A 22,232-nucleotide genomic window follows, 5' to 3' on the forward strand; every position below is an offset into this window, starting at 1 on the left:
GGGAGGACACAAGACCCCATCCCGCTTTCTCAGGTTGGAATCAGTGATTTAAGAGGGTATTAATAGGACAAAGAACTTTGACAATAATAATGGTTTTGTTACCTCTTTCTGTCCCTGGCCAGTTTGGGGGACACAGCATCAGACCCTTTGGTGGCAGATTGGTCCCTTTTTACAGTGGGGAGAGGCCATCCCTTCAGGTGTCTTCTATTTCATGTTAACTCTTCTTGCTCCAATTGAAACACAGGGCTCAGAGCATTGGGTATTTATAGAAAGAGTGTACACTAGGCCAGAAGACCTTGGCCTCCTCACAGTGCCTGCCACACAACGGGAAGAAAGTGAATCAAGCCTCACCGAGATCCTCGCTGATGGGAGACTCTCCAAGGTAGACATTCTGGTGGACAAGTTCAAAGTTGAAGTGGCCACAGAAGAAACCGTGAGAGCCCGAAGAACAAGTACTCAGCAGCAAGGGAAAATGATTGCAAGTCCAGGAGACTCTGAGACAATGAGAGAAGATGCGTGCCTCAAGGGAGGCCCCAGAGATGCTGCTCGAGCTACAGACAAGCTCAAGATCAGGAACCACCGAGTCTCAAACGGTCAAACAGAGAGCCAAGTAGAATTGAGCAAGGGGCTGGAGAGGCCCCAGGCCTGGGGAAGACCGACAGCTGCAGGGGTTGGGCCAGTGCGGGGAGAGGTTCTTTCTCCTGCATCAGACAAGGGGGGGCTCCAGTCCTTCCTGTTGGATCCGGCCCAAGCCGAAGCCAGAGCTGACTCGAGCGATGAGACTGACACCTCCTTCGCAGAGAGGAGCTTCTGTCTGAACTACGGAGAGAAAGACTCTGAGGACCCCCTCCTTGCCCCCTCCTCAGAGGACAGAGAAGAGCACCTGGATGCCCCTCCTGGAAATGGGACCTGGCTGGAGCTGGCTGCGGCGCACACAGAGATCTGGGAGCCAAAGCCCTCAGACCCAAGGGCTTTTGCCCCAGGTTCTAGCCAGAATAAAGATGAAGCCCATATGGCTTCCTCAGCAGAAGAAGCCCGGTCCCCCAGGGACCGTGAAAGACCTGATGATCTGCAGGGAGCAGCTGTCTGTCAGACTCTGGAAGAGGGCTGGGAAAACACACAGCAAGGGCTGGAAGGTGAGTTGGCCTACCCAGTGGCCGGTGTACCTGAAGATGCGGCCCCCATGAGTATAAATTGGATGGGAAAGACTGAGAAAAGTCCTCCGGCAAGATGGAAGAAGAACCCCCCTGGAGGGGGAGGAGGGGTGCACCTGGATGCCCGAGCCTGTGCCCTTCTGAGGACCATCCCTCCCTGTGTTAGGAAGCCAGCCAGGCCAGACCAAGCCAGCTTCCTGCCCAAAGAGAAGGGGGCAGTTTCCACTCATGCAGGAGAACTCGAGACAGAAGACAGGGAGGCAGTCACCCCCCTGCCAGCCTCCTCTGGTCACCCTGAGGGCCTGGCGGCCACTTCTCTGAGCCCAGTCCCTCCTAGGTCAGGGGGGCCTTCGGAGTCCAGGGATTTCTTTAGAGATCAGTTCCCCGTGGTTCTCAAGTATATCCATCTCCCTGAAGAGAACCCAGTACACAAGGACCCACAAGGTGAGCGCAAAGCACCTCTAGTTGCCACCAAGAAGCCCAGAGTTGTTCCTGAAGGAACCGGGGGACCTGCCTTCCTGGGGTTTGTGTTCCCTTCAGGGAAGCTGGAGACTTCACTCCAGGATAGGGACCAAGGGGGTTCCCAGGAAGACATTAGCAAGACCTCGGTGGCTAACAAAATTCGGATATTTGAGACCCATGGAGCCGAGCCTTGCCAAGCCAGTCAGGGTGAAGTGAGGACCATTCCGCATGAGCCGCTTTCGGAAGCTTCCCCAGGACAGGTGGAGGAGTGCAGTAAGCCTCGGGACTTGGGCTTTGTCCAACTCCAGCCTCCTGGGGACTTGGCCAGCCCCAAAGTTACCCATTCTTCTGCCATGCCTCTGGCTTCCCAGCACTGTGAGGAGGGTACCCCAACTACCTCCCACCAGGAAAGATGCACAGACTCAGAGCTCGTGTCCCCTGACTCAGGCTGTGAAACCACGCTGGAGGAAGCTACTGGCCACGTGAGCCCTGCACCCACTAAGTCCCCCTTTGTGGAGGCTGAGCGCATGCTCCGTGGCACCTTAGAAGCATGCCTCAGCGGCCCTCGCCATTCCCGCAATGACGCTGCTTGGTCATCCTTAGAAGGTCTTCTCCTACATGGTCCTGATAGCCCAGGCTGAAAGATGGGGCCATCTGCTCAGCCCTTGTTAGTGTGTTAGATTCCCCAGCCTTTGCTGCGACCTTATGTATGTTCAGAGGATCGCACAATGGCCGCAGAGAAGGAGCCTCCAGCAGCCGCAGATTACGCAGATTACGTACCTGCTTTGCCTTGCCCCTCCCACCTGCTGGACTCCTCCTGTCATGCTTGGCTTATCCAGTGGTCATTCTCCACCCTTTCCCACCCCTGTATCCCGCCTTGTAGAAGCTGACAGTTCAGAGGTTTCCTCCACTGTTTCCCTCTCCACCTTCCTTCTACCTCCTTAAGACTAACTGTCTTCTCTAATCCAGAGCAAAGCCGGAGATGCGGGCGGGGAAGACAAGAGCTCCTTCAGCCGCTTAGCGCCAAACACCCCTGGAAAGGGGGGGCGTCTGAGATTCGCCAGCCCTCCGGGCCCTCAGGTCTCTGCAGTCCCTCTGTGCCCGATGACTTGGTCATCTTCATCCAACCGAGATGCGCCGTTCCCTAGGTTCCCACCTGCCCTCGTAGCAACCCCCTCGCGGCTGTTCACACTCTGGCTTGTCTGCAATGTATTCCTCACACCTCTCAACCTTCCAGAACCTGGCCAAGTGATGGCTGGTTAACAAGTGAATTTCTGAAGCGTACTGAAACGAGTTCTTTCTAAATATGGTTGTGGGTGTTAGAATTGGTCTCAAAAAAAAAAAAAAAAAGTCACAAACCAAAACCAAACAAGAAAACAAAAATGCATGTGTGGTGTTTAACCCGACAGGCCAGTTGAGAGGTATGTATTTAGGACAGTTTGCTGGTTCTCCTTGGGTGTTGTTCCCTTGGCCTGCCGTTCGTTGTCAATTACACTGATGTGGACAGAACTTCCTCTCAGTGGTTACCATGGAGATGAAGCCGGCACTGGTGTGACTTCCAGGAAGCTGGAGTCCAGAGGTCCTGGGTCAGTTTTTCTTCTTCCCCTGGATGGCGCTGCCCCTCCCCCAGAGACTCAGTGCAATTGACGAGCTGCCGGCTTCTGTGTTCCTCCAGCTTCCAGCCCCGGCCTCTCTGCCTCCTCTCCCAGGTTCCCCTGAATCCCTGGCCTTCTTCCTCAGTTTGCCTCTCAATGCTGCCTGCACGGATGGGCCTGTGGTCCAGGCCTCCATCCCTGCCTTTATGCCGCTTCTGATAGGCTTTTGGATCCTAGCCTTGGAGGGGCCTCCTGTCCAGAGCTCGCTGGAAGGATGCTAACTTTGTATTGCCTTGGCATCCACGTGAGACCCTCCAAAGAGCATCCCCACTCTCAAGAAGGTTTTGTTTTTGTTTCGTTTCCTTTTGTGTTTGATTCCAAGGAAACCTTTCTGGGGTGTTTTTCCTTTTCCTGACCTGTTCTTCCACTTGGGAACATCATCACAACCTTGAGATGTCCTCTGGCACTCACCATCTTGACCTCTCTCTCTCCCCACCCCACATCCCCATCCCCCTGATTTTATCTGGCCATAGAGAGCAGGGCTGAGGGAGGGCTCAGAGGAAAAAGTCAAACCGCCACGCCCACGTGCCCCAGAGAGCGACACGGGAGATGAGGACCAGGACCAGGAGAGGGACGCCGTATTCCTGAAGGACAACCACCTGGCCATTGAGCGCAAGTGCTCCAGCATTACAGTCAGCTCCACATCCAGCTTAGAGGCTGAGGTGGACTTCACGGTTATTGGTGACTACCACGGGGGCGCCTTTGAAGACTTCTCCCGAAGCCTCCCTGAGCTTGATCGGGATAAAAGTGACTCTGAGACAGAGGGCCTGGTGTTCGCCCGGGATCTCAAGGGGCCCTCCAGCCAAGAGGATGAATCTGGGGGCCTCGAGGACAGCCCAGATCGAGGGGCCTGTTCCACTCCAGAAATGCCCCAGTTTGAGGTACAGTGGAGCTTCATGGAGAACCGGGCACTGCATGTTCAGAGGGCTCTGGGCCATGAGTAAGGAGAGCAGCCATCAGCTGCAGCCTGAAGCTCTGTCTGGTGTTGCATGACTGCCCCTCGTAGAACAGCATGGTTCTGCAACGCATGTCTACTGTGTCAGTTTTCATCACTTACAGGTGCTCTGTGGTATTTTTAACCCTGTGACCTCCATCACTTGCTGAGGTCAAGTGATGACTTACTGCCTCCTTGACCCCCTGTACTATGTTGCATGGCACCTGGAGAGAGCATGTTGTCCATGGACTCCTGTGCCTCCTACAGCTGGTCTGAACACTGAGTGGTTTTTCTTGATGCAAGCCAGGGCTCATTTTACCAGGGCCTGGAGAAGGGGCAGTTATTTAAATCCACCAGATCCCGAGGTAGTAGGGCTGGCAGTGGACGCTCCAGGAGAAAAGAAGACACAACCTCTGGAGAGGATGCAGGGCCAGCATCTGAGCTTCTCTGCTCTGTGGCTCCCTTAGTAGAGCTGCACAGAGGAGTCTCAGAAACTCCCCCTTGCCCTTTACCCTAGCTGATCCTCGTCCCACCCTCGCCCCACCCCCACCCCCAGACAGTGAACACCAGCTTATTCATGCTGGGATCCTACCCCATGCTGTACCCTGTGGGTGGAAGGCTTCTTCTCCCGTTCTGTGCCTCACCGTGCTCCAGGGAGGCTCACCCACCTCTCTCCATGCTTTTCTGGCTACCTGGGAGGCAGTACTAGCCCTACCGCACCCTGCTCTGCCCTTCTCCCACCTGACAGGCCAGGTGGTAGCTGTTCCTAAGGCTGAGGTACACTCAGCACCAAGGGACAATAAACAAACGAGCAGCTAGATCTGGAAGAATCTCTCCTTTCTCCCTCTTCCTTCCAACTGCATGAAAAGCTAGATCCATTTATCAGACCTACAGTGTGTAGAGCCATGAACTAAGCCTAAGAGACGAATCAGTTGATGCTGATCATTTAGCTTGAGACACCTAGAATACAGTTTGTAAACAGGCAGTCTTGGGCCACATCCAGCCAACTGATGTGTTTTCACTGGCTTTAATTTAAAAATTGCATTGTGTTTTCTTATATCATAAAAAAATACCAAAGAAAAGCCAACCACATCGAGGCAACAATAAATCCACACCTGAATGGAATCCCCCATGCTTTCCACATCTTTCGGCCAGCTAGCCTCCTCGCCTGTTCCCATCTGTTGCCTGGCCCCTGGATACTTCCCTGTGCGTAGTTCTTGCTCTGAGCAGCAGTTTGCACGAAGTGACTAGAAGGTGTAGGCGATGTGTGTGTAGGGAGAACGCCGAGCATCGAGTTTAACCACACCAGTACAGCCTCAAAAGACATGCAGCATGGGGTCAGGCCCTCCTCATGCAGGCCGTAGCCCTGGCTCTCTCTTTGGGTCCTTTCTCAGTGACACCAACCATGCCTTTACATTACTTTTCCGTGGGGTTGGGGGAGAGCTTTCTCCTCCCGAATCCCTGTTGTCTGTGATGAGGAGTTGTATCTAGGCTTGAGTTTTCACGTGTCCCTTTTATGTTCCCGTAGTCTGTGAAAGCAGAAACCATGACCGTCAGCAGTCTGGCAATCAGGAAGAAGATTGAGCCAGAGGCCATGCTGCAAAGCAGAGTCTCCGCTGCGGACAGCACCCAGGTAAGCTGTGTCCCTACCTACTGTAGCCTGACGCAGGGACGGGACATTTGAGCGTAGGGTCCTCACTGAAGTGACCAAGCCCTTTGGTCAACCTTTTCCTTCCCCTCATCCTCCCTGAGGTCAGAGATGGGACAGGGAAAAACCATGCTTCCCCATCTGTCAATGGGGGTGATGCTGCCTCCTCCCTCTTCCTGGGAGTGTTCAGTGCTCATGGCTAGCAGTTTAGGGCCATGACTCTCAGGCTGCTTGATAGGTGTGGAGAAGTTCTTTCCAAAGCGGCTTGGGGGAGAGAAAAGGAGACGTCTCAATCACTGGTTGGTTAGAACAGCTTATCTGGGTCATTTCTTATTCATGGAGGTTCCACATTCGATTGGAAAGATGAACAAACCAGGCCCAAATGACTGAAGAATGTGTTAGCGAGTTGGAACTCGCTTGCACCCTGGAGGAGGCTGTCCTGCCTGGGCACAGCACATGGCTTAGTGTACACTTCCTCTGTGTCCTCTGTGGCTCTTCAACTTTGAAAATGTAGAGGTCTGAGGGATTGCCCCTGGTTCTTCTTGCCACAGGACTTCGGAGCTCAGTCCCTTCTCCTGGTGACCAGTGCATCTCAGGTGACTGCTCAGTGGCAGAGCCCTTGCCTGGGGTTCCACCCCCAGCACAGGCAACCTGGAATATGACATACAATAACACAAATCTATTTTCCAGATTTTTTTATCCTACTGTTACAGTGTGCCAAGTAATGGCTGTGCAGCCACTCCTGCTGTTAGAGAATCATAAGCTGGCCACCCCAGACAGGCCTCTGCCCTCCCCGGCTTGCTTTGTTTTAGCAACCTTTGTTCTTAATGCAAAGGATAAAGAAACCAAAATGACCTTAAATCCCATAACCTGGCAACTCTTGTCATCAAAACATCAAAATGTATAAATGTATAAAACTCAACAGACTGGATGACATTATCCATATGTTGTCTCCTGGGAGAAAATACTAACACAGATGTTCACATCTGTTCATACTTAAAGTTATTAGATAAAAGAGACTACCGACTTTTACAGTGTATCCTTTGCCCTCAAGAAGTTTAGAATTTACTCACTACTGTCCCTGTCTGTCTCTCTGTCTCTGTCTCTGTCCCCCCTCCTTCCCTTCTGTCTTCATGAGACAGGGTCCCTGCTAGGTATCCCAGGCTGGCCTCAAACTTACTGTGCAGCTGAGGGTGACCTTGAGCTTCCTCCTGCTTCTCCCTCCCATGTGATGGAATTGCAGGTTGCAGCACAATACCTAATTTTTGCATTGTTTTAATGGGGTCTGGGGATAGAACCCAAGCTTCATGCATGAGTGCTAAGCGAGCACTTTACCGGCCGTGCGACCTCCCGGCCCCATGTCCATTTGGGAAGCATGTCCTAACTGTGTTTCCGTCTCCCCTCACTGGACCCTGTGGTGGATTTTATCTTTCCCAGTATTCAATGCTATGGTAAAGTTTCCTTGCTCATATTTCTTGGTGGACTTTTAGAAGTATCAACTTGTGTTGTAGTTAGGGTTTCTATCACTGGGATAAGACATGATCAGAAGCAACTCGGGGAGGAAAGGGTTTATTTCAGTTTATAACTTTCAGCTTATAACTCTCAGGTCATGACCCATCACTGAGGGAACTTCAGCCAGGAACCTGGGGACAGGAACTGAAACAGAGGCCATGGAGCAGTGTTGCTTATTGGTTGCTCTTCATGGCTTGCTCAGTCTGCTTTCTTTCAGTCGGTCCCTTCCTTCCTTCCTTCCTTCCTTCCTTCCTTCCTTCCTTCCTTCCTTCCTTCCTTTGTTTCTTTCTTTTCTTTTATTTCCTTTCCTTTTCTTCTTTCTTTCTTTTTGAGACAGGGTATCTCTGTGTAGCCCTGGCTGTCCTGGAAGTCGCTTTATAGACTAGGCTGGCCTCGAACTCACAGAAATCTGCCTGTCTCTGCCTCCTGAGTTCCACCCAACTTCAGCCTACTTTCTGATGTCATCCAGTACCATCTGTACAAGGATGGCACCTCCTCCAGTGACCTGGGCCCTCCCACGTCAGTCATTAATCAAGAGAATGCTTGACAGACTGCCTATAGGCCAGTCTGAGACATCTTCCCAAATGACTTTAGCTTGTGTCAAATTGACATTAAACTAACCAACATGACATCAAAGGGTAACCTCCAAGGTTGGATGGAAGTCACCAACTTGCCTGGTTGCTTTGTCTAATAGAGTGGTTGAAATGAAGTCTTTGAAGAGCCTTGGGGCCCCTCTACAGTACAGTGAGCACCCCCAGTGCATGTCCACTCCTGAAACCTGTCACCTTGTAACCAGAAGTACTACAAGCCAGGTGACAGATACTATAGATACATGTAGTCCTGCCATCTCTCATGCCTCCTCCTGTGCCTCACAGGTTGATGGGGGTGCTCCAGTGGCGAAAGACTTCATGACAGCCCCCCCCTGCATCGCCACAGAGACCATCTCAACCACCATGGTAAGTGCAACTCAGGAAGCCCCCCACTCTTACCCACCCCTTACTCTCTCTGTCTCAACTCCCAGTACCCAGAACCTGGCAACTGCTCCAGCAAGTCCTCCGCCGCCCTCATGGCAGTGAGACAGATGACCAGATAGATCCCTGATGTCTGGTACCTTGGCTGCGCTAGTACAGACGGCCAGTCTTCATTTTTTACCAATTTTACCAATGTGTGGAGTGGAGGCCCTGACTCTCAGTTATTTGGGCCATCCCAGGCATGCAGGGGCAGAGGAGGGTAAAATGATCAGATTCTCAGCATGCAGGACTCTTGCAATTCCAGGCAAATCTTCCCTGCCCGAAAGCCCTCATCCCACCCCATCCTCCAGCCAGCAAGCAACCCCAAACCACCCTCAGCGCTGCAGACCACTTTCTCACTATAGCCAGTAGATGGCAGCAGTGAACCTGGTTGGAATAGTCAGGGTTTTTTAGACACCTTTTATGGGACCTTGTGGGTTTTGCTATTTATTTGCTGTCTGACCAGTAATGAAAAGAACTTGGTCTCAAGTATTCTCACCTTATGGGACTCTAGAGCAGTGGTTCTCAACCTTCCTAGTGCTGCAACCCTTTAATGCAGTACCTGAGGTTGTGGTGACCCCCAACCATAACATTATTTTGTTGCTACTTCATAACTGTAGTTTTGCTACTGTTATGAATCATAATGTAGATATCTGATACGTGAACCCTGTGAAAGGGTCCCTAGGTCATGACCCTCAGGTTGAGAACTGCCACTCTAGAGCCTTTAGCAACAGAACAGACGCGTTATTCTGCACACAGGTCCTGAGACGTTTGACCTTTGGTTTATTAACCATGGTAATCTGCTGTTCTTTCTCCTGCATCCTTTACAAATGAGAAAACTTAAGTTCAGGGGGGTAAAGGGAGGAACCTAAGGTCACATGACCAATAAATCTCAGTTTAGCCTCAGGCATTCTGACACTGGAAGTTCCACTTTCATTGTCAATCTCTCCGGTCTGCCCATGTCCTGACCTGTGGGAACATCAGTTCTGTGGGTCTGGGGCTACAGAATGTAGCGATACCTGATCCAGATACATCCTGAGCTATTGAGAGTTGTTTGTGAATGGCATCCCTTGTCCAGCTCCGGACCTATGCCTGGGAAGATAATGTCATTAAGTCCGACTCCTCAGCAGGTGGGTTTTAAGTAAACTGACCCCAGGATCGATAAACAGCCGGTTACCAGATGGCACATGTATCTCTGATCACTCGGTTCTTTTTCTCCCTCCCAACCATTACTCTAAGGCACTGAGATACTTGTAAGGGTAACTTTAAATGTCTTTATGGCATGTAGACAGTTAACTTCATTCATCTCCTCATCCATCCATTCATCCATTCATTTGTTTCAAAGCCAGTGACGAGTCTGTCGCCTAGCAGAGGGATACAGAGCTGCATCAGCTGCACTGCCCACTAGCATCCATTCTGCTGCCGTCACGGGTGCAGCTCCTGGGCACAGTGATGAGCAAGACCCACCCTTCTCACTTCCTGGCTGGATGGCCTTGGGCAAGTCACCTGAACCTCTCTAAGCCTTCTTGCCATATCTGTAAAGTGGAATGGTAGAAGGGTTTATGTGAGACCCAGCAAGCACCCTGTGGGAAGCCCACAAAACAACGCCTGGCCTGTAGTGTATCCAGACATCAGCTAATGCTGTCTCTTTCTTGCCTTCATGGAACAGTGCAACAGGCTAGGGGCTGCTGGGAGGAGCTAGGAGGGTAACACAGCTGCTGAGAGGATGTGAGGAAGGTGTCTATCACACAGGCAGGGACAGCAGAGCTATGAGGAAAGGATGGATGAGGGTAGGCATGGCCATAGGAGGGAGGGATGGAGGAGTGGCCACAGGAGAAGGAGGGAGGGAGGCGTGGCCACAGGAGAAGGAGGAAAGTGTGGCCACAGGAGAAGGCTTCCAGGCTGTGAGAGCAGGTGTAAGGTCAGCAGGTGAAGAAGCACATCTGGGTGGCAGATGTGTACAGGAAGGGGAGGGGGAGGAGGGAGAAGGCTGAGAAGACAGGCTGAACCAGAGCCGGAAGTGTTTGCAGTGCCATGTAGGATGGTTTAAACTTGATTCTGGAGACAAGAGGGGAATGGTGTCTTTAGAGTAGAAGCATGGGGTCAGCTGCGTGTATGTTGGATCATCAGTGTGTGGGGGGTGTGGCCTGGAACAAAGCTTCCTCCCTCCCGCTTCCCCTTCCTCCTTCCAGCCTCATTGCTTCCCTTAATAAATATTTACTGAACACCCACGCTGTGTGAAGTACTGTGCTAGGCACTATGCATCTGGCACTGGAGGAGACAGTACCTGGATCCCTGGGACCCACGTAAGGACAGACAGAAGATGGTGGGAACCTAAGGGCTGCTGTCTAGCTGGAACGTCACCAGGGCTCAAGAGGGTAGATGCAGCAGAGATTTAGGGACTAGAAAGTCCTGGAGCAGGAAAGTACAGCATCTGGTCTCTGGTAAGATGTTCAGGAGACAGGACAGATGGACTGGGGACAGTGTTTACTGGCCAGTGGTTCTTACAGTGTCATCCCAGGTGCCTGTGACGAGGGCACAGTCCTCACCCGGCTCCGAAAAGCTTAATTCAGAAGCCAGGAGAAGCTTGGAAGTCTGTTCACAAGTAATCCCGTGTGAGAGGAGTGTGATATTTGTATGTTAGGAGCCGGCAGCCAGACACCCTGCAGACCTGACTAGTGTGAAGAGCCAATGGAGTGTTTCCAGGAAAGGCCCAGGAGAAAATTGGTTTTGAAGATTTGGGGTTCAAGAAAAATCTGCACAACAGGTAGAGGGATGTAGGTTGTGAGTCTGTGAGAATTTCCTGGGTATCTGAGTGGATAGAGGGGTAGCCTTGCCCAAGACGAACTGTGCTTCCATGAGTTGAGAGATGGCCCTGGCTATGCACACATCCAGGGTGGGGAGAAGGGAAGCCCTAGGCCTTGAACAGCCTGTGTCCCCTTTAGTGGCTTTTGTTTTCGATGCAAAGATGGAGGTGAACTTTGGACGCTGGCCTCAGGCAGAGAGGGAACACGGAGACTATGAGGGTGTGGTCTGAGGGATAGAAGGATCAAAGGGATGATGGCCGTTCCCTAAGCCAGAAAAAGAACACTCTCCTACAAATGACCTTCGAAGTCTGGAATCTAAGTTGCTATAGGGAAGGTGCCTCACGATGCTGTGCCAAGTGACCTGGCCACCAACAGCCTGGGCAGGAGCAGGCATAGCAGAGACGAGGATGGAGCAGAAGGCTCTGTCCTCCCCCATACTTCGGTAGGAACATAGTGGTCCAGCTTGTTGCCATGCACAAAACAAGACTGGGGTCCGTGTGGCTGGGATGCTGCATAATAGAGGTTAGCTGGAGGCTGTGCAGAAAGAGAGGCGGCAGAAAGAGCCTTGGTGTCCCTTACCCAAGTATGGGACACAAAGTCTAAGGCAATTCCAGGCAGATAGAGTAGTTATGATCCAGGACAAGACCGGGGAAGCTGGCTCAAGAATGACAGTTCCAAGGGCCAAGTGCTGGGACGGCCACCAGCACCTACAGCCTTGGAGGCTGCCCGCTCAGAGTTAATATCTCCTCTCACCACTGACTTGCCATGAGACTTAACAAGCCACATACTATAGCTCTCCTTCCTGTGTGTCCTCTGTAGAACAAGACTGCTACCAAGAACTGCCTTCAGTGGCATCGAAGGTTAAATGAGGTCTCACATAGGCACCAGTTAGTGGAATGTTTAGCACCTAGCAGGTACCAGGAAGTAGTTACAAGATCCATCACCTGCACTCCTGCATTTACAATGCCTTTTTACCTATGTTCTTCATATACAGGCACAATGGGATTAAGCAAAGGTCCTTTTTCACAGGCAGTAGGGAGGAAGTGGTTCTGCCTCAGGGTGCACAGCAGGTCCAGGACAAGAGCCCGGGCATCCTGACTTTTAGTGCTTCCAGAGAGCAGTACCATATCTTGTTCACCGTGACATCCCTAATAGTGGGGATCTAGAACATCTTTGTTGCGTGAGTCTGTGAGCAAGCATGCAAGTGTATGTCTCTGGGGGTTGAATGCCTCAGCTCTCTGCTTCTGTGTCACTTCTCAACCCCATGGTGACGATAACCACATGATCACATGCCCTGGCAATCCTGGAGACCTATTGAACTGAGACCTGGCCATCTGAGCACTATTGTCTCCCCAGGAGAACAGTGTCAAGTCCGGGAAGGGGGCAGCTGCCATGATCCCAGGTCCACAGACGGTGGCCACGGAAATCCGTTCTCTTTCACCGGTAAGTAGGTTAGGGCCAGCTCAGGCTAGGGGACTCGGATCAGAGGATGCAAGCACATAACCCACAGCAAGTGCAGTGAGGGGCTCAGAACCATTTGCAGCTGCCCATAGGCTCCTTGAGGTGCCCATCAGTGCCCCCTTGTGCAACCAAAGCATTGGCATCAGGGCTGGAGGTAAACAGGGCACGGACACACACACACATACACACACACATGCACGCACACACTCACGTACTCGGGCATGTACACACACACATGCACACGTGTACACACACAGCTGCATCAGCTTGTAGAGCAGGAGGAGCAGGGAACTAGGAGTCTCAAGGCTTGGATTCCAGGCTGATTTCTGGCAGTGGCTGCCCCAGCAGTGGCCCTGAGTCCATCATGGACAAGTCTTTTCCAGTGCTTTGATTCTGGTTGGTCTGAGTCTAGTCCAGAGAGACCATGTTCCTGCCTATGGTGGGATGAGGACCTGGGGGGGCTCTGTCTCCTGCCTGAAGCAGCTTCATTATTCTAGGATCCTTAGATTCTAGGGTTTTGTTAGGATTGGGGGCCCTAGGAATTCCAGATTCTTAAAGTTACAGATCCCTGGGCATGGGAATGTTCTAGGTCTAGAATCGGAGAGGTTTTGGTATATTCTTGTGTAAGAAACAGTGTTTCAAAGCATCTTGACCTCCACGCTTCACCTGTCTTGGGCCCCTGTTCACTGGAAAAGATCCCTGGGGAAGTTTCCCTAGCCCTACCTGCTCCTTCAGAGCCCAGTGCCCTGACCTGACCCCCGGGGTGGGGGTGGTTGTATTCTGCAGATCATCGGGAAAGATGTCCTCACCAGCACGTACGGCGCCACCGCGGAAACCCTCTCAACCTCTACCACCACCCATGTCACCAAAGTGAGTAGCAGCAGGCTCCCGGGCCCCAGCGGGCTGCAGGTGGGACGGTCATTTTCATGGCTGACCTTCAACTCCTCATTCTCTGAGGCATGGAGGGGACCTTTGCCAGTTCTTGAGTGCGTTGTCCTGTGCTCCTGCTGTTCTAGGGGTAGGCCTTGCACATAGCATTGGCAGCTAGTCCGTGAGGTCATATGCTCTCCTCCAAAGTAATTATGAACAGTGTTTGCATCTTACAGGCCTCGAGAGCCAGGTGACTTCAGAGGCATGTGATGAGCAGGGAGCGCCTCAAAGTCAGGGAGTGCCATTTGGAAAAGTTGCTATTTGCCAGGCCTCTAATCCCAGTCACTTAGAAAGCTGATGTAGAACTGAAAGGGCAGGCTAGCTTAAGCAACCTGGTGGGACTCTGTTTCAACATAAAGGTAAAGGGGGCTAGAGATATTTCTCATTGCTATAGTCTTTGCCTAGAAAAGCCCCTCGGTTTAAACGCAACAATATCATTACTGCCCTCCATGCCTGCCCACCCACCCAAAACGAGAGAGTAGGGTCCTACTCTCTCTCCAAGCAGCACGCCTAAGGTGGAGGAGCCCAGTGAGGCACGCTAGCAGGAGGGGCAGACACTGTGTGAAGTGAATTCTACTGAACAAGCAACCTTAGTGGGCCTGGGGCCTGCTGACAGTGACGTAAGTGAGGCACACTCGTAGGAAATCAGGAAGCAGCGTGTAGATAGAAAGGGAACAGGGCAATTGGGTTGCACTTGGGGCAAGGAAATGAAGACTCTGGAGGCAGAGGAGCTAGATAGGCACCAGGCACTGGTGCTGATTTAACTGTGGGGGATCTCAGACTAAAGGAAGCTGGAGAGCTGGGGAACGGTTTTAACTCGGGCAGTGACTCAGGGAAAAGGGGCTTGCTGGGCGTGAGGCTCAGCGAACAGTGTGTGTCTGGTGTGCACCGGCGCTGAGTCCCATCCCCAGCAGTGCAAAGGAAAAAGGAGGTGTAGGAGGGTGGAGGGGGGAGAATGCTGATAAGAATGGAGGCCTGGCGTTGAGGCCTTGGGTCAGGTAGGAGCTAGAGACAAGAAGAGGACAGGCCAGAGGAGGGAGGCATTCCTGGAGGGTATCGGCCATGAAACCTGGGAGTTACCCCATGCTGAGGTCCGAGAGGCCGCAACAGGAGCTGAGTGGCCAAGGAAAGCAGGAGAGGGCCTAGCCATGACTGGAAGCCTGAGGAGCCAGGCAGAGCATGGCTCTTGAATTGAAGGTCCAGCTGACCCACTAAAGGGAAGGTCTGGTCGGTCACACTGTCCCTCTGTCTACACTGTTCAGGGCCCTGCCTGCAACCTGGTAGCCTTGTCACTGTGTCTCATTTCCCAGGAAGCAACCTTTTAAAAGGCGTTAGAGAACAACGTCAACTTCCCTGCTGGCTTTATGGTTCACCCTACATTGCCCAGCCCACAGGGTATATAGCGCAGAAAACTCCCCTCTGGACCTTACCACTCCCTCTTCACCTTTGCCTACTTCTGGCTAGGATCTCCTCAGTCACATCCTCTGTGAGTGTTCCAAACAGTCAGGTCCTGCCCCATCCTCTAGTCAAACCCCTCTCCTTGAGAAAACAGTGACGGTCATAAATTACCTTCATAGGGTTGTTCCAAGTCATGTAAGGTAGAGCTTTGTCACCATTTACATCTCATTCATATGTTCATTCAACAGATCTACATGCAGCACTGTCAGGACAGCCTGGGACAGGAGGGGATACTGAGGTGGTCAGAATACAAGCCACTCTCCAGAGCCGGAAGCCTGGAGCCGTGAGCACTCCGTAGGTAGACATAGATCAGAACCACGCTGAGTCCCAAAACCATGAGAGACACGGGCTCAGCGATCAGGAAAGGCCAGACAGGATGCCTCAGGACTCTGCCAACCAAGGGGCAGAGGCCGAGCTGGGCATGGGGGACATAAATGGGACAGTTTGGCAGCTAGGAAGTGATGACAACCCTGCAGGAGCTACTGTCTGAAGCCCCCAAACTAGAAAAGGAGACTAACTACTCAGGAGGCCAGGAGAGATGTGATCGGCTGGCTCTCAGCTTTGTCAGTTGGTCAAGGCTGAGGTGGATAGGCCTCCTGTCAAGGCAGAGCTCAGAGGGACCTCACCTTTCTCTCCCCTGCCCTCTGCTTCTCTCTCTGCAGACTGTGAAGGGAGGGTTTTCTGAGACAAGGATCGAGAAGCGAATCATCATTACTGGGGATGAAGATGTCGATCAAGACCAGGTACAGGGCTAGGGAACAGCATTTCCAGGGCCCAGCCTGGTAGCCAGTTCCTCCTATAAGGGCTGACCTATGGATGGCCACCCTTTGGAGCAGAGAAGACATCCACTCCTTGCTGACCCCATTCATCTAAGAAGCCCCCAAGAAGGAGCATTGAATGGGGTCCAGAAGACTTACATTCTAGTCTCTTCCTCCAGCTGTTTAATTTGGCCCCTTCTGGGCCTCAGTTTCCCCTCTGTGAAGTAGTTCAGTTTGTCGCAGAGTCGCTGCTCTGTGGTGTCTCACTGTGCTGTTCTGCCCACCAGGCCCTGGCTTTGGCCATCAAGGAAGCCAAACTACAGCATCCAGACATGCTGGTAACCAAAGCTGTTGTCTACAGAGAAACAGACCCATCCCCAGAGGAGAGAGACAAGAAGCCACAGGTAAGGCTCTGGCACTGAGCAGTGTGGGAGGAGGGGGAAGCAGTAAGGAGATTCTTGGCGGGTCAGTTCCACAAAGAACCCAGGTGGCCTGATCCATATTCAGCTGTGACCCTAACCTGGCTCGTGGGTCCAAGGAGAGAGACAATGGCCCTGCTCCAGACCTAGGGGAGGAGGGCGGGGAGATGATGTCTCCGTTTCTTTACTGTTTCAGACCCCAAGTCTAGAAGCAGGAAGGAAAGGGTGCTAAGGGTTGACAGGAGGCCTGATGTGAATGAAGGGGCCACGTTCCCATCCCCAAGTCTGTCTCCATCAGGGGCGTGAGATGTTACTAAGGGAATGTGACGCCCAGAGCCTTTGACCCATCTGCTTTCTTTGTGTACAAACCCAGGACTTCTCAGATCCTCCAGGGCCGGACTCCCAGGGACCCAGCATCACTGAAGGCCTTCAAGGTCGCAGATAATGCAGTGTGGGGGTGTGTCAGGCTTCTCACAGTTTACACTGGGAAGGGGGGTCCTTCCACCTCTCTGGAAGCTTGCTGAATTTTATCAGACTTGGAGAACAAAAATCTCAGACATGGCAAATGCCTCCTTACCTTCTGGGTGATTACATTCACTGGAAGTGAACAGCCATCAAAATTCATCTCCATTGGGAATAAAGGCAGAATAGCATTACCCTGGAATGTGGCGGTGAAGAGCAACAGGACGACCTTCTGGGGAGTGCTTCCCGCTGGGCGGGCTAAGTGAGGATGCATGCGGATGAGAGGTTTTCAGTGCTGGTGGTAGCCTACCAATGGGGCAGATGCTTAGCATGGGTGAGACCAGGGCCCCTCCTCAGCACCACTCCCCAACGTCAGACCCTCATTGCCCTCGCATCTGCGCACTGTGTCCAGCTCACACATTATCCCTCAGTGCCCACCTCAAAGGCCCCACAAGAAGGAGCTGGTTGCTTAGAGGCCTTAACTGGCCTGCCCCATAGCTACAGTGCTGGGAACCAATTGAAGGGTTAGACTCCAGAGTCACCTGTGTTCCTCACCACACTGACTTCCCATGGTGTCTGTCTCACAGAGATTATACATGTATGGTAACTACCATAGTGCCTGATGCACACTACACAGTCCCTAACAGTAGGCCAGGCACTACCATCAGTCACGGTGGGCTAGCAACAGCTGACCCTAAACTGAGAAGGATGAGTTGTTATCTGCAGTATTGTTTAGATGCTCCAGCCCTGTCCCCCACCCCCAGAGACGATCTGTCCCCCAAGGGCAGCCAGCAAAAGGACAGCACTCACCTGGCTGCCTAAAGCATCCTCCCTGCTCACCCACCTGTCTGGGAGGGGGAGAGGTTGGCCTGTTTGAGAACAGTAACCTTAGATTCCCACCTACATTCTGCCACCACCTTGCTAAGCCATAGAACCCTCTGGGCATAAGGCTTCCTCCGTCAAATGAGCCAAGAAGGACTCTTGTATGCCACTCGGATTGTACCTGAACCTGTGCGAGTGACAAGAGTCAGGAATGCAGTTCCATGTACAAAATGTCTTGAGTAGCTGCCACTGAATTAGCAGAGGAAAGTAAATGGTAACTCTTGCTATTGGGAGTCAGAGCAAGGGTGACTCCCAATAGGTGAGCAAGTGTATCAACAAGGTGTTTAGTCAGCAATCCTATACGCTAGGCCCTCTCCGTGCTGTCTCTGTCTGTGTAAGGTAGGTCCCATTGATGGGGGCTTAGAGAGTCGACACACTTGCCCACAGTGACGGAGCAGACAGCCAGGGGTGGGAAACGTGACTGCAGAGTCCTTACTCCTATGGGTGACTAAACGTGAGTCGCAATCCAGGCTCCGGTGGTTTCTGGTTTTGTTTGTTTGTTGTTGTTTCTTTAAGCCCTGCCCTTTAGTCCTGACCACAGCGTGCCCATGGGGAATAGATAGGAAAAGCAAAGGAAGCCAGGAGACCCGAAGCCAGGGAGACGCAGACAGAGCTGAGAGGAGCGGGGAGAAAACAAAACGATGAGGACCATAGCATCCCCACTGTAAAGGACCGTTTAAAAGATTGTCTGACCACATATGTGTGCGCACGACTCTGGAGTTAGGTGCGTGTGAGTCACTCCTTAGCTGCCCCAAGTAAGCTGTATAGCCTTGAACAGATTACTCTCTTTCTCTCTGGACCACAATGCAGGGAAAGGGTAGCTAAAACTGCTGCTGCATGTTTAAAGGCGAATGGGTAAAGTAACTAACTTCTCTTATCGCCCCACCCTCTGTCCCAGGAATCCTGACCTCTGTGAAGAGATGCTGGCGTGTCTGGTCCAATCCAAGCCAGAGAACCATTAAGAAGGGGCCTTCACTCTGGATTCTCCGACAATACCAACATCCCAGCTGCGACGTACTGTCACTGAAGAGAGACTGGGAAGGGAAAGCATATATATATAGATATATAGAGATATAGATATATATACAGGAAACACCGCGTCCTTGCACCGCTGCTGGGGCTGGCGGAGCAGTCAGCTGATGGCCACAACCAACATCTGCAGCAACCTTCATTTCCTTTGCAGACGAATAGAATTGGTGGGATTTTTTTTTTCAGGAAAATGTATAACAATCATAATCTTTCGCTCCCCAACCCCCTTCTCCTGCAAACTACAAAAGCAGACCGCCATGATTGTAGACATTCCCTTGAACCCCAGCTGCACAGACTCCAGGATGGACGAGCACCCCGTTTGTTCTCCAGCCTCGGCTGCTCCCTCTAATGCAAAGGAAGAAAGAAATAAGATCATGGAGCCAAGGAAGAGAAGTCACAGCAGCAAGACACGCACAGTCGACTATTTGCCAAGAAAGAATGGAAGTCTCCCCCATGGAGAGGAGGAGGGGAACGCTCAGTTGTTCCTTTCTGGGTCTTGACACTGGGCTACAAAATCCCCTCTGTTCTTCTGCCTCCCCACTTCACCCTTGACTTCTACTCATCCTGTCTTCATTTTCTGTCTCAGCTCCCCTCTGCCTCTCTCCCTGACCCTCCTGTTCTGTGTCCTGGTCCTGCTGAGGGTCACTGCAGATAACTCTCATTGGAAGAAAAAGAAACTACAAGAGCAAACAGAAGCCATGGGAAGGGAAGTAGACACTGTGTACTTCCGGTTTCTCATGATGGAGGTGCAGCTCGTAGGAGATTCTATGACTGTGATTTTAAGTTATGTATATTACATGTAACAGGAAACAAATATTAAAATAAACTGTGCTGGTAAGTATGCAGCTGACATTTCCAAGTTATAATTACCTGACTGTGATTGATGTATCCTAAGGTTCCTAGATCTTGCCAAACTGGCCCAGCCGAGAACACTGGACTCTGGGTGTGGCCAGCTCCCAGTAGGGCTGACAGATTCAGTGTAGTGAAACTGTGTGTGGTGTTTGTAACTGGGTGATTGGTGGGGAGAGTGGAGAAGCCCTCCATGGAGAGGTGAGGGTTCCGGCCAGAAGGGAGCAACACAGATGTCATCCCCAATATGCCAGGCCAAAATGCCTTCTTCCCCAGCAGTAGCTGCCAGGGCCTGGTCCGTGCCCAGGACACTGCTGCTGCGGTCCCGTGGCTCAGTCCTCCTACCTCCAGGGGGCTCGCCTTGGTTTTCGGTCCTCTCTCTCTGTTTTCCTATTACCAGGGTCTTTGTTTGGGTTTGTGCTCGGCCATGTCTTGCCCTGCTCCTCAGCACCTCATCACAGGGAGTCCTGTAAAGGGAGGCGGGGTCCTGGCTGAGGTGGAGAACAGCAACTCTAACCTGGTTTTCTGAAATGCCCAGCCGCTCTTTCCCCTCTGTCTGTCTTGTGAGTCATCCTCTTCTTCCTAAGCTAAAGGAGCCATGATAAAGAGGCCATGGGCACAGGGAAGGCCACGATAGGCCCATGCTGCATTTCCCAAAGCCTCAGCCATCCCTAAACCAGAGCAGGCATGAGGAAGTGATGCCATCCAACTCCATCCGGCTCCATCCGCATCAGACCCTGGCTTGCAGGACCTCCGTCAGTCAGTATCCAAGCTCAGAAATGGCCTTGAGGTGACAGGAGCCCGTGGAGAAAACGCTGCCACAGGCTGCTATTTCGGCCTGGCACAGGCAGGCTTCCTCTGGCTTGCTCACAAGGTCTCTCCCTTTCTGAGTGACAGTATCTCACAGCAGTCCCATCTCCTTTCTGTCCTACTAAGGCCCTTCATATATTTAGTCAACAAATGTTTATGTGTTTCCTGCTTGTGTCAGGCTCTGTTTTCAAGGCAGAAGGAGAGAGGGGACCTAGGAAGCCACTGGACAAGCCTGTCCCTAACCATAGCTGGCTCTTTTCAGAACACTTCTTCACTCCCTCCACCTGATGAGACATTCCCCGGAAATGTCTCTGGGAGAGCCCAGACTGGGTGTGCTCTTGGCTTGCTTCTTGGTTACTCTTCCGATGTACACCTTCCTTACTCACAGGTGCTGGCCTGACACAGGGCAAGAAGCTAGCTTCTGCCTCTGTGGCAGCTGAGATGAGCCAAGCTCTTAGGTGACAGAGCCAGCCATATGCCCCGGTGCAGGCTGGTCGGCCTGCCCTGCTCCAGTGGGGCAGCACATTGTCTCTGCTCCAGGATCTTTGGCCATTCTTGATGGAGAAGCCACAGAACCTCCCTCCTGCTCCTCACGGGCGGCATGCAAGCTCCCACTGCTTCTCTGAGCCCGGAGCAGGAACGGCTCTATCCCCTTGGAATCAGGCTCGGGTCTCACCTACTTTTGCAGGAACTCCCCGGCCTGTACACACAAGACATACATACCTCAGAGGGAGCCTCTTTGTACCTGCTCTGAATGTGGGCTACAGGGCAAGGACGAAACGACCCAGCTTAGCTTGTGGGACGTTAGGGTTTGGGGAGATACTCCATGGATGTCCTGACTGGTTCTTTTTTTTTTTTTTTTTTTTTCCCCCAGAGAGGCAGTCAGTACCCCGCCCAAGGAGGAGGAGACCTGCACAGCTAAAATCTAGGGCACTGTCTCCTCCCCCTCCTCCACCTCATAGAGAATAAGGACGTTGTGTTGTCTGACTTCAGCCTACTTTTTCCTTTTGCTTTTGTGTGTGTGTGTGTCTGTCTCATCATCTCTGTGACACCTCGCTCTCCAGGGGGCCAGGTGACAGAGTGACAAGAGCTGCCTAGAGCAGTCAGGGTTCCAGGTGAGCATCTCGATGCAGCTCCTAACTCACCGCGTGACACTGGGCTATCCCATCCCATGTAACTCAACGGGCAGGGCAAGCGTTGCATCCTGAGCCTCCTTCCCACGCTGTGTCTCATGCGCCTTTGTTTCCCCCATGTTTGCGTTCTGTGAACCTTTTCCACACGAGGGCAGAGGAAGTGCCAGGACCGGTTCCAGTTTCTGAATCCTGCAAGCACATACCAAGACTGGCCTGAAATTGCATGAGCAACATCACTCTAGATAATCTATTTTTTTTTTCCAAAGGCACCTTACCAGCCACCTGCAATGCTGTCCTGTTCCTTTTCTCCCAGTTCCTTCTCTCCTCTCTCGTCCCCTCGCTTGCCCACCTCAGTGCTCCGTGCTGTATGCGTGTGCTCTCTGTTCTTGTATAATCAATAAAAGTGAAATAAATGTGTTTGATGCTGAACCATGGACTCCCTCAGCCTCCCTTCTCTCCCCCTTCCCTCTGTCTCTCCTCTCTGGCCTTGGCTGCTGGTCCAAGCTGATACAGAACTGGAGTGGAGACACCCAACATACAACACTTTGGGTTTGCTTTTGAGATAGGGTCTCACTACATAGCCCTAGCTTGGAATTCAAAAGAGACCCCACCTTCCTCACCCTTCCTGGTGCTGAGATTGAAGGCAGACTCCAAGCCAGGTGCTAATATAGAACAATTTTAATCAACAAATGTCTGGAGTGCCCATGGCACCCAGGCCTTGGCTTAGGCTACCTGGGCGCAAGCACAAAGTCCTTGCTGATCAAAGGTGCTCAGTCCACTGCAGGGAACAGTGAAACAGGACAAAACTGGCCAGAGATCAGCACATGGAAGGAGGCATGTTGAGGAAGGGGTGGACTGG

The 22,232-nt window shown here is 52.2% G+C and overlaps 1 protein-coding gene across 13 annotated transcripts in view; it reads left to right on the plus strand.

Annotated features, from left to right (window-relative positions):
* The window catches only part of Epb41l1 (erythrocyte membrane protein band 4.1 like 1), a 125,048-nt gene extending 103,246 nt beyond the window's left edge, over nucleotides 1-21,802 (plus strand). For 5 of the 13 annotated variants that reach the window (XM_029537146.1, XM_029537145.1, XM_029537147.1 and 2 more), the window contains 10 exons: nucleotides 245-2,098; nucleotides 2,586-2,696; nucleotides 3,745-4,152; nucleotides 5,734-5,838; nucleotides 8,241-8,321; nucleotides 12,539-12,625; nucleotides 13,430-13,513; nucleotides 15,694-15,774; nucleotides 16,077-16,193; nucleotides 18,451-21,802. In XM_029537146.1, the coding sequence (XP_029393006.1) occupies nucleotides 245-2,098; nucleotides 2,586-2,696; nucleotides 3,745-4,152; nucleotides 5,734-5,838; nucleotides 8,241-8,321; nucleotides 12,539-12,625; nucleotides 13,430-13,513; nucleotides 15,694-15,774; nucleotides 16,077-16,193; nucleotides 18,451-18,459 (2,937 nt within the window). In that variant the 3' untranslated portion in view covers nucleotides 18,460-21,802. The remainder of the gene's footprint in view (nucleotides 1-244; nucleotides 2,099-2,585; nucleotides 2,697-3,744; nucleotides 4,153-5,733; nucleotides 5,839-8,240; nucleotides 8,322-12,538; nucleotides 12,626-13,429; nucleotides 13,514-15,693; nucleotides 15,775-16,076; nucleotides 16,194-18,450) is intronic. The other 8 variants (XM_021194661.2, XM_029537148.1, XM_029537149.1 and 5 more) reach the window with 2 other exon arrangements.
* Nucleotides 21,803-22,232: the final 430 nt, after the last annotated feature.

The sequence above is a fragment of the Mus pahari genome, chromosome 3 (assembly GCF_900095145.1).
Source record: "Mus pahari chromosome 3, PAHARI_EIJ_v1.1, whole genome shotgun sequence".
In the NCBI taxonomy this organism is placed as follows: Eukaryota; Metazoa; Chordata; class Mammalia; order Rodentia; family Muridae; genus Mus; species Mus pahari.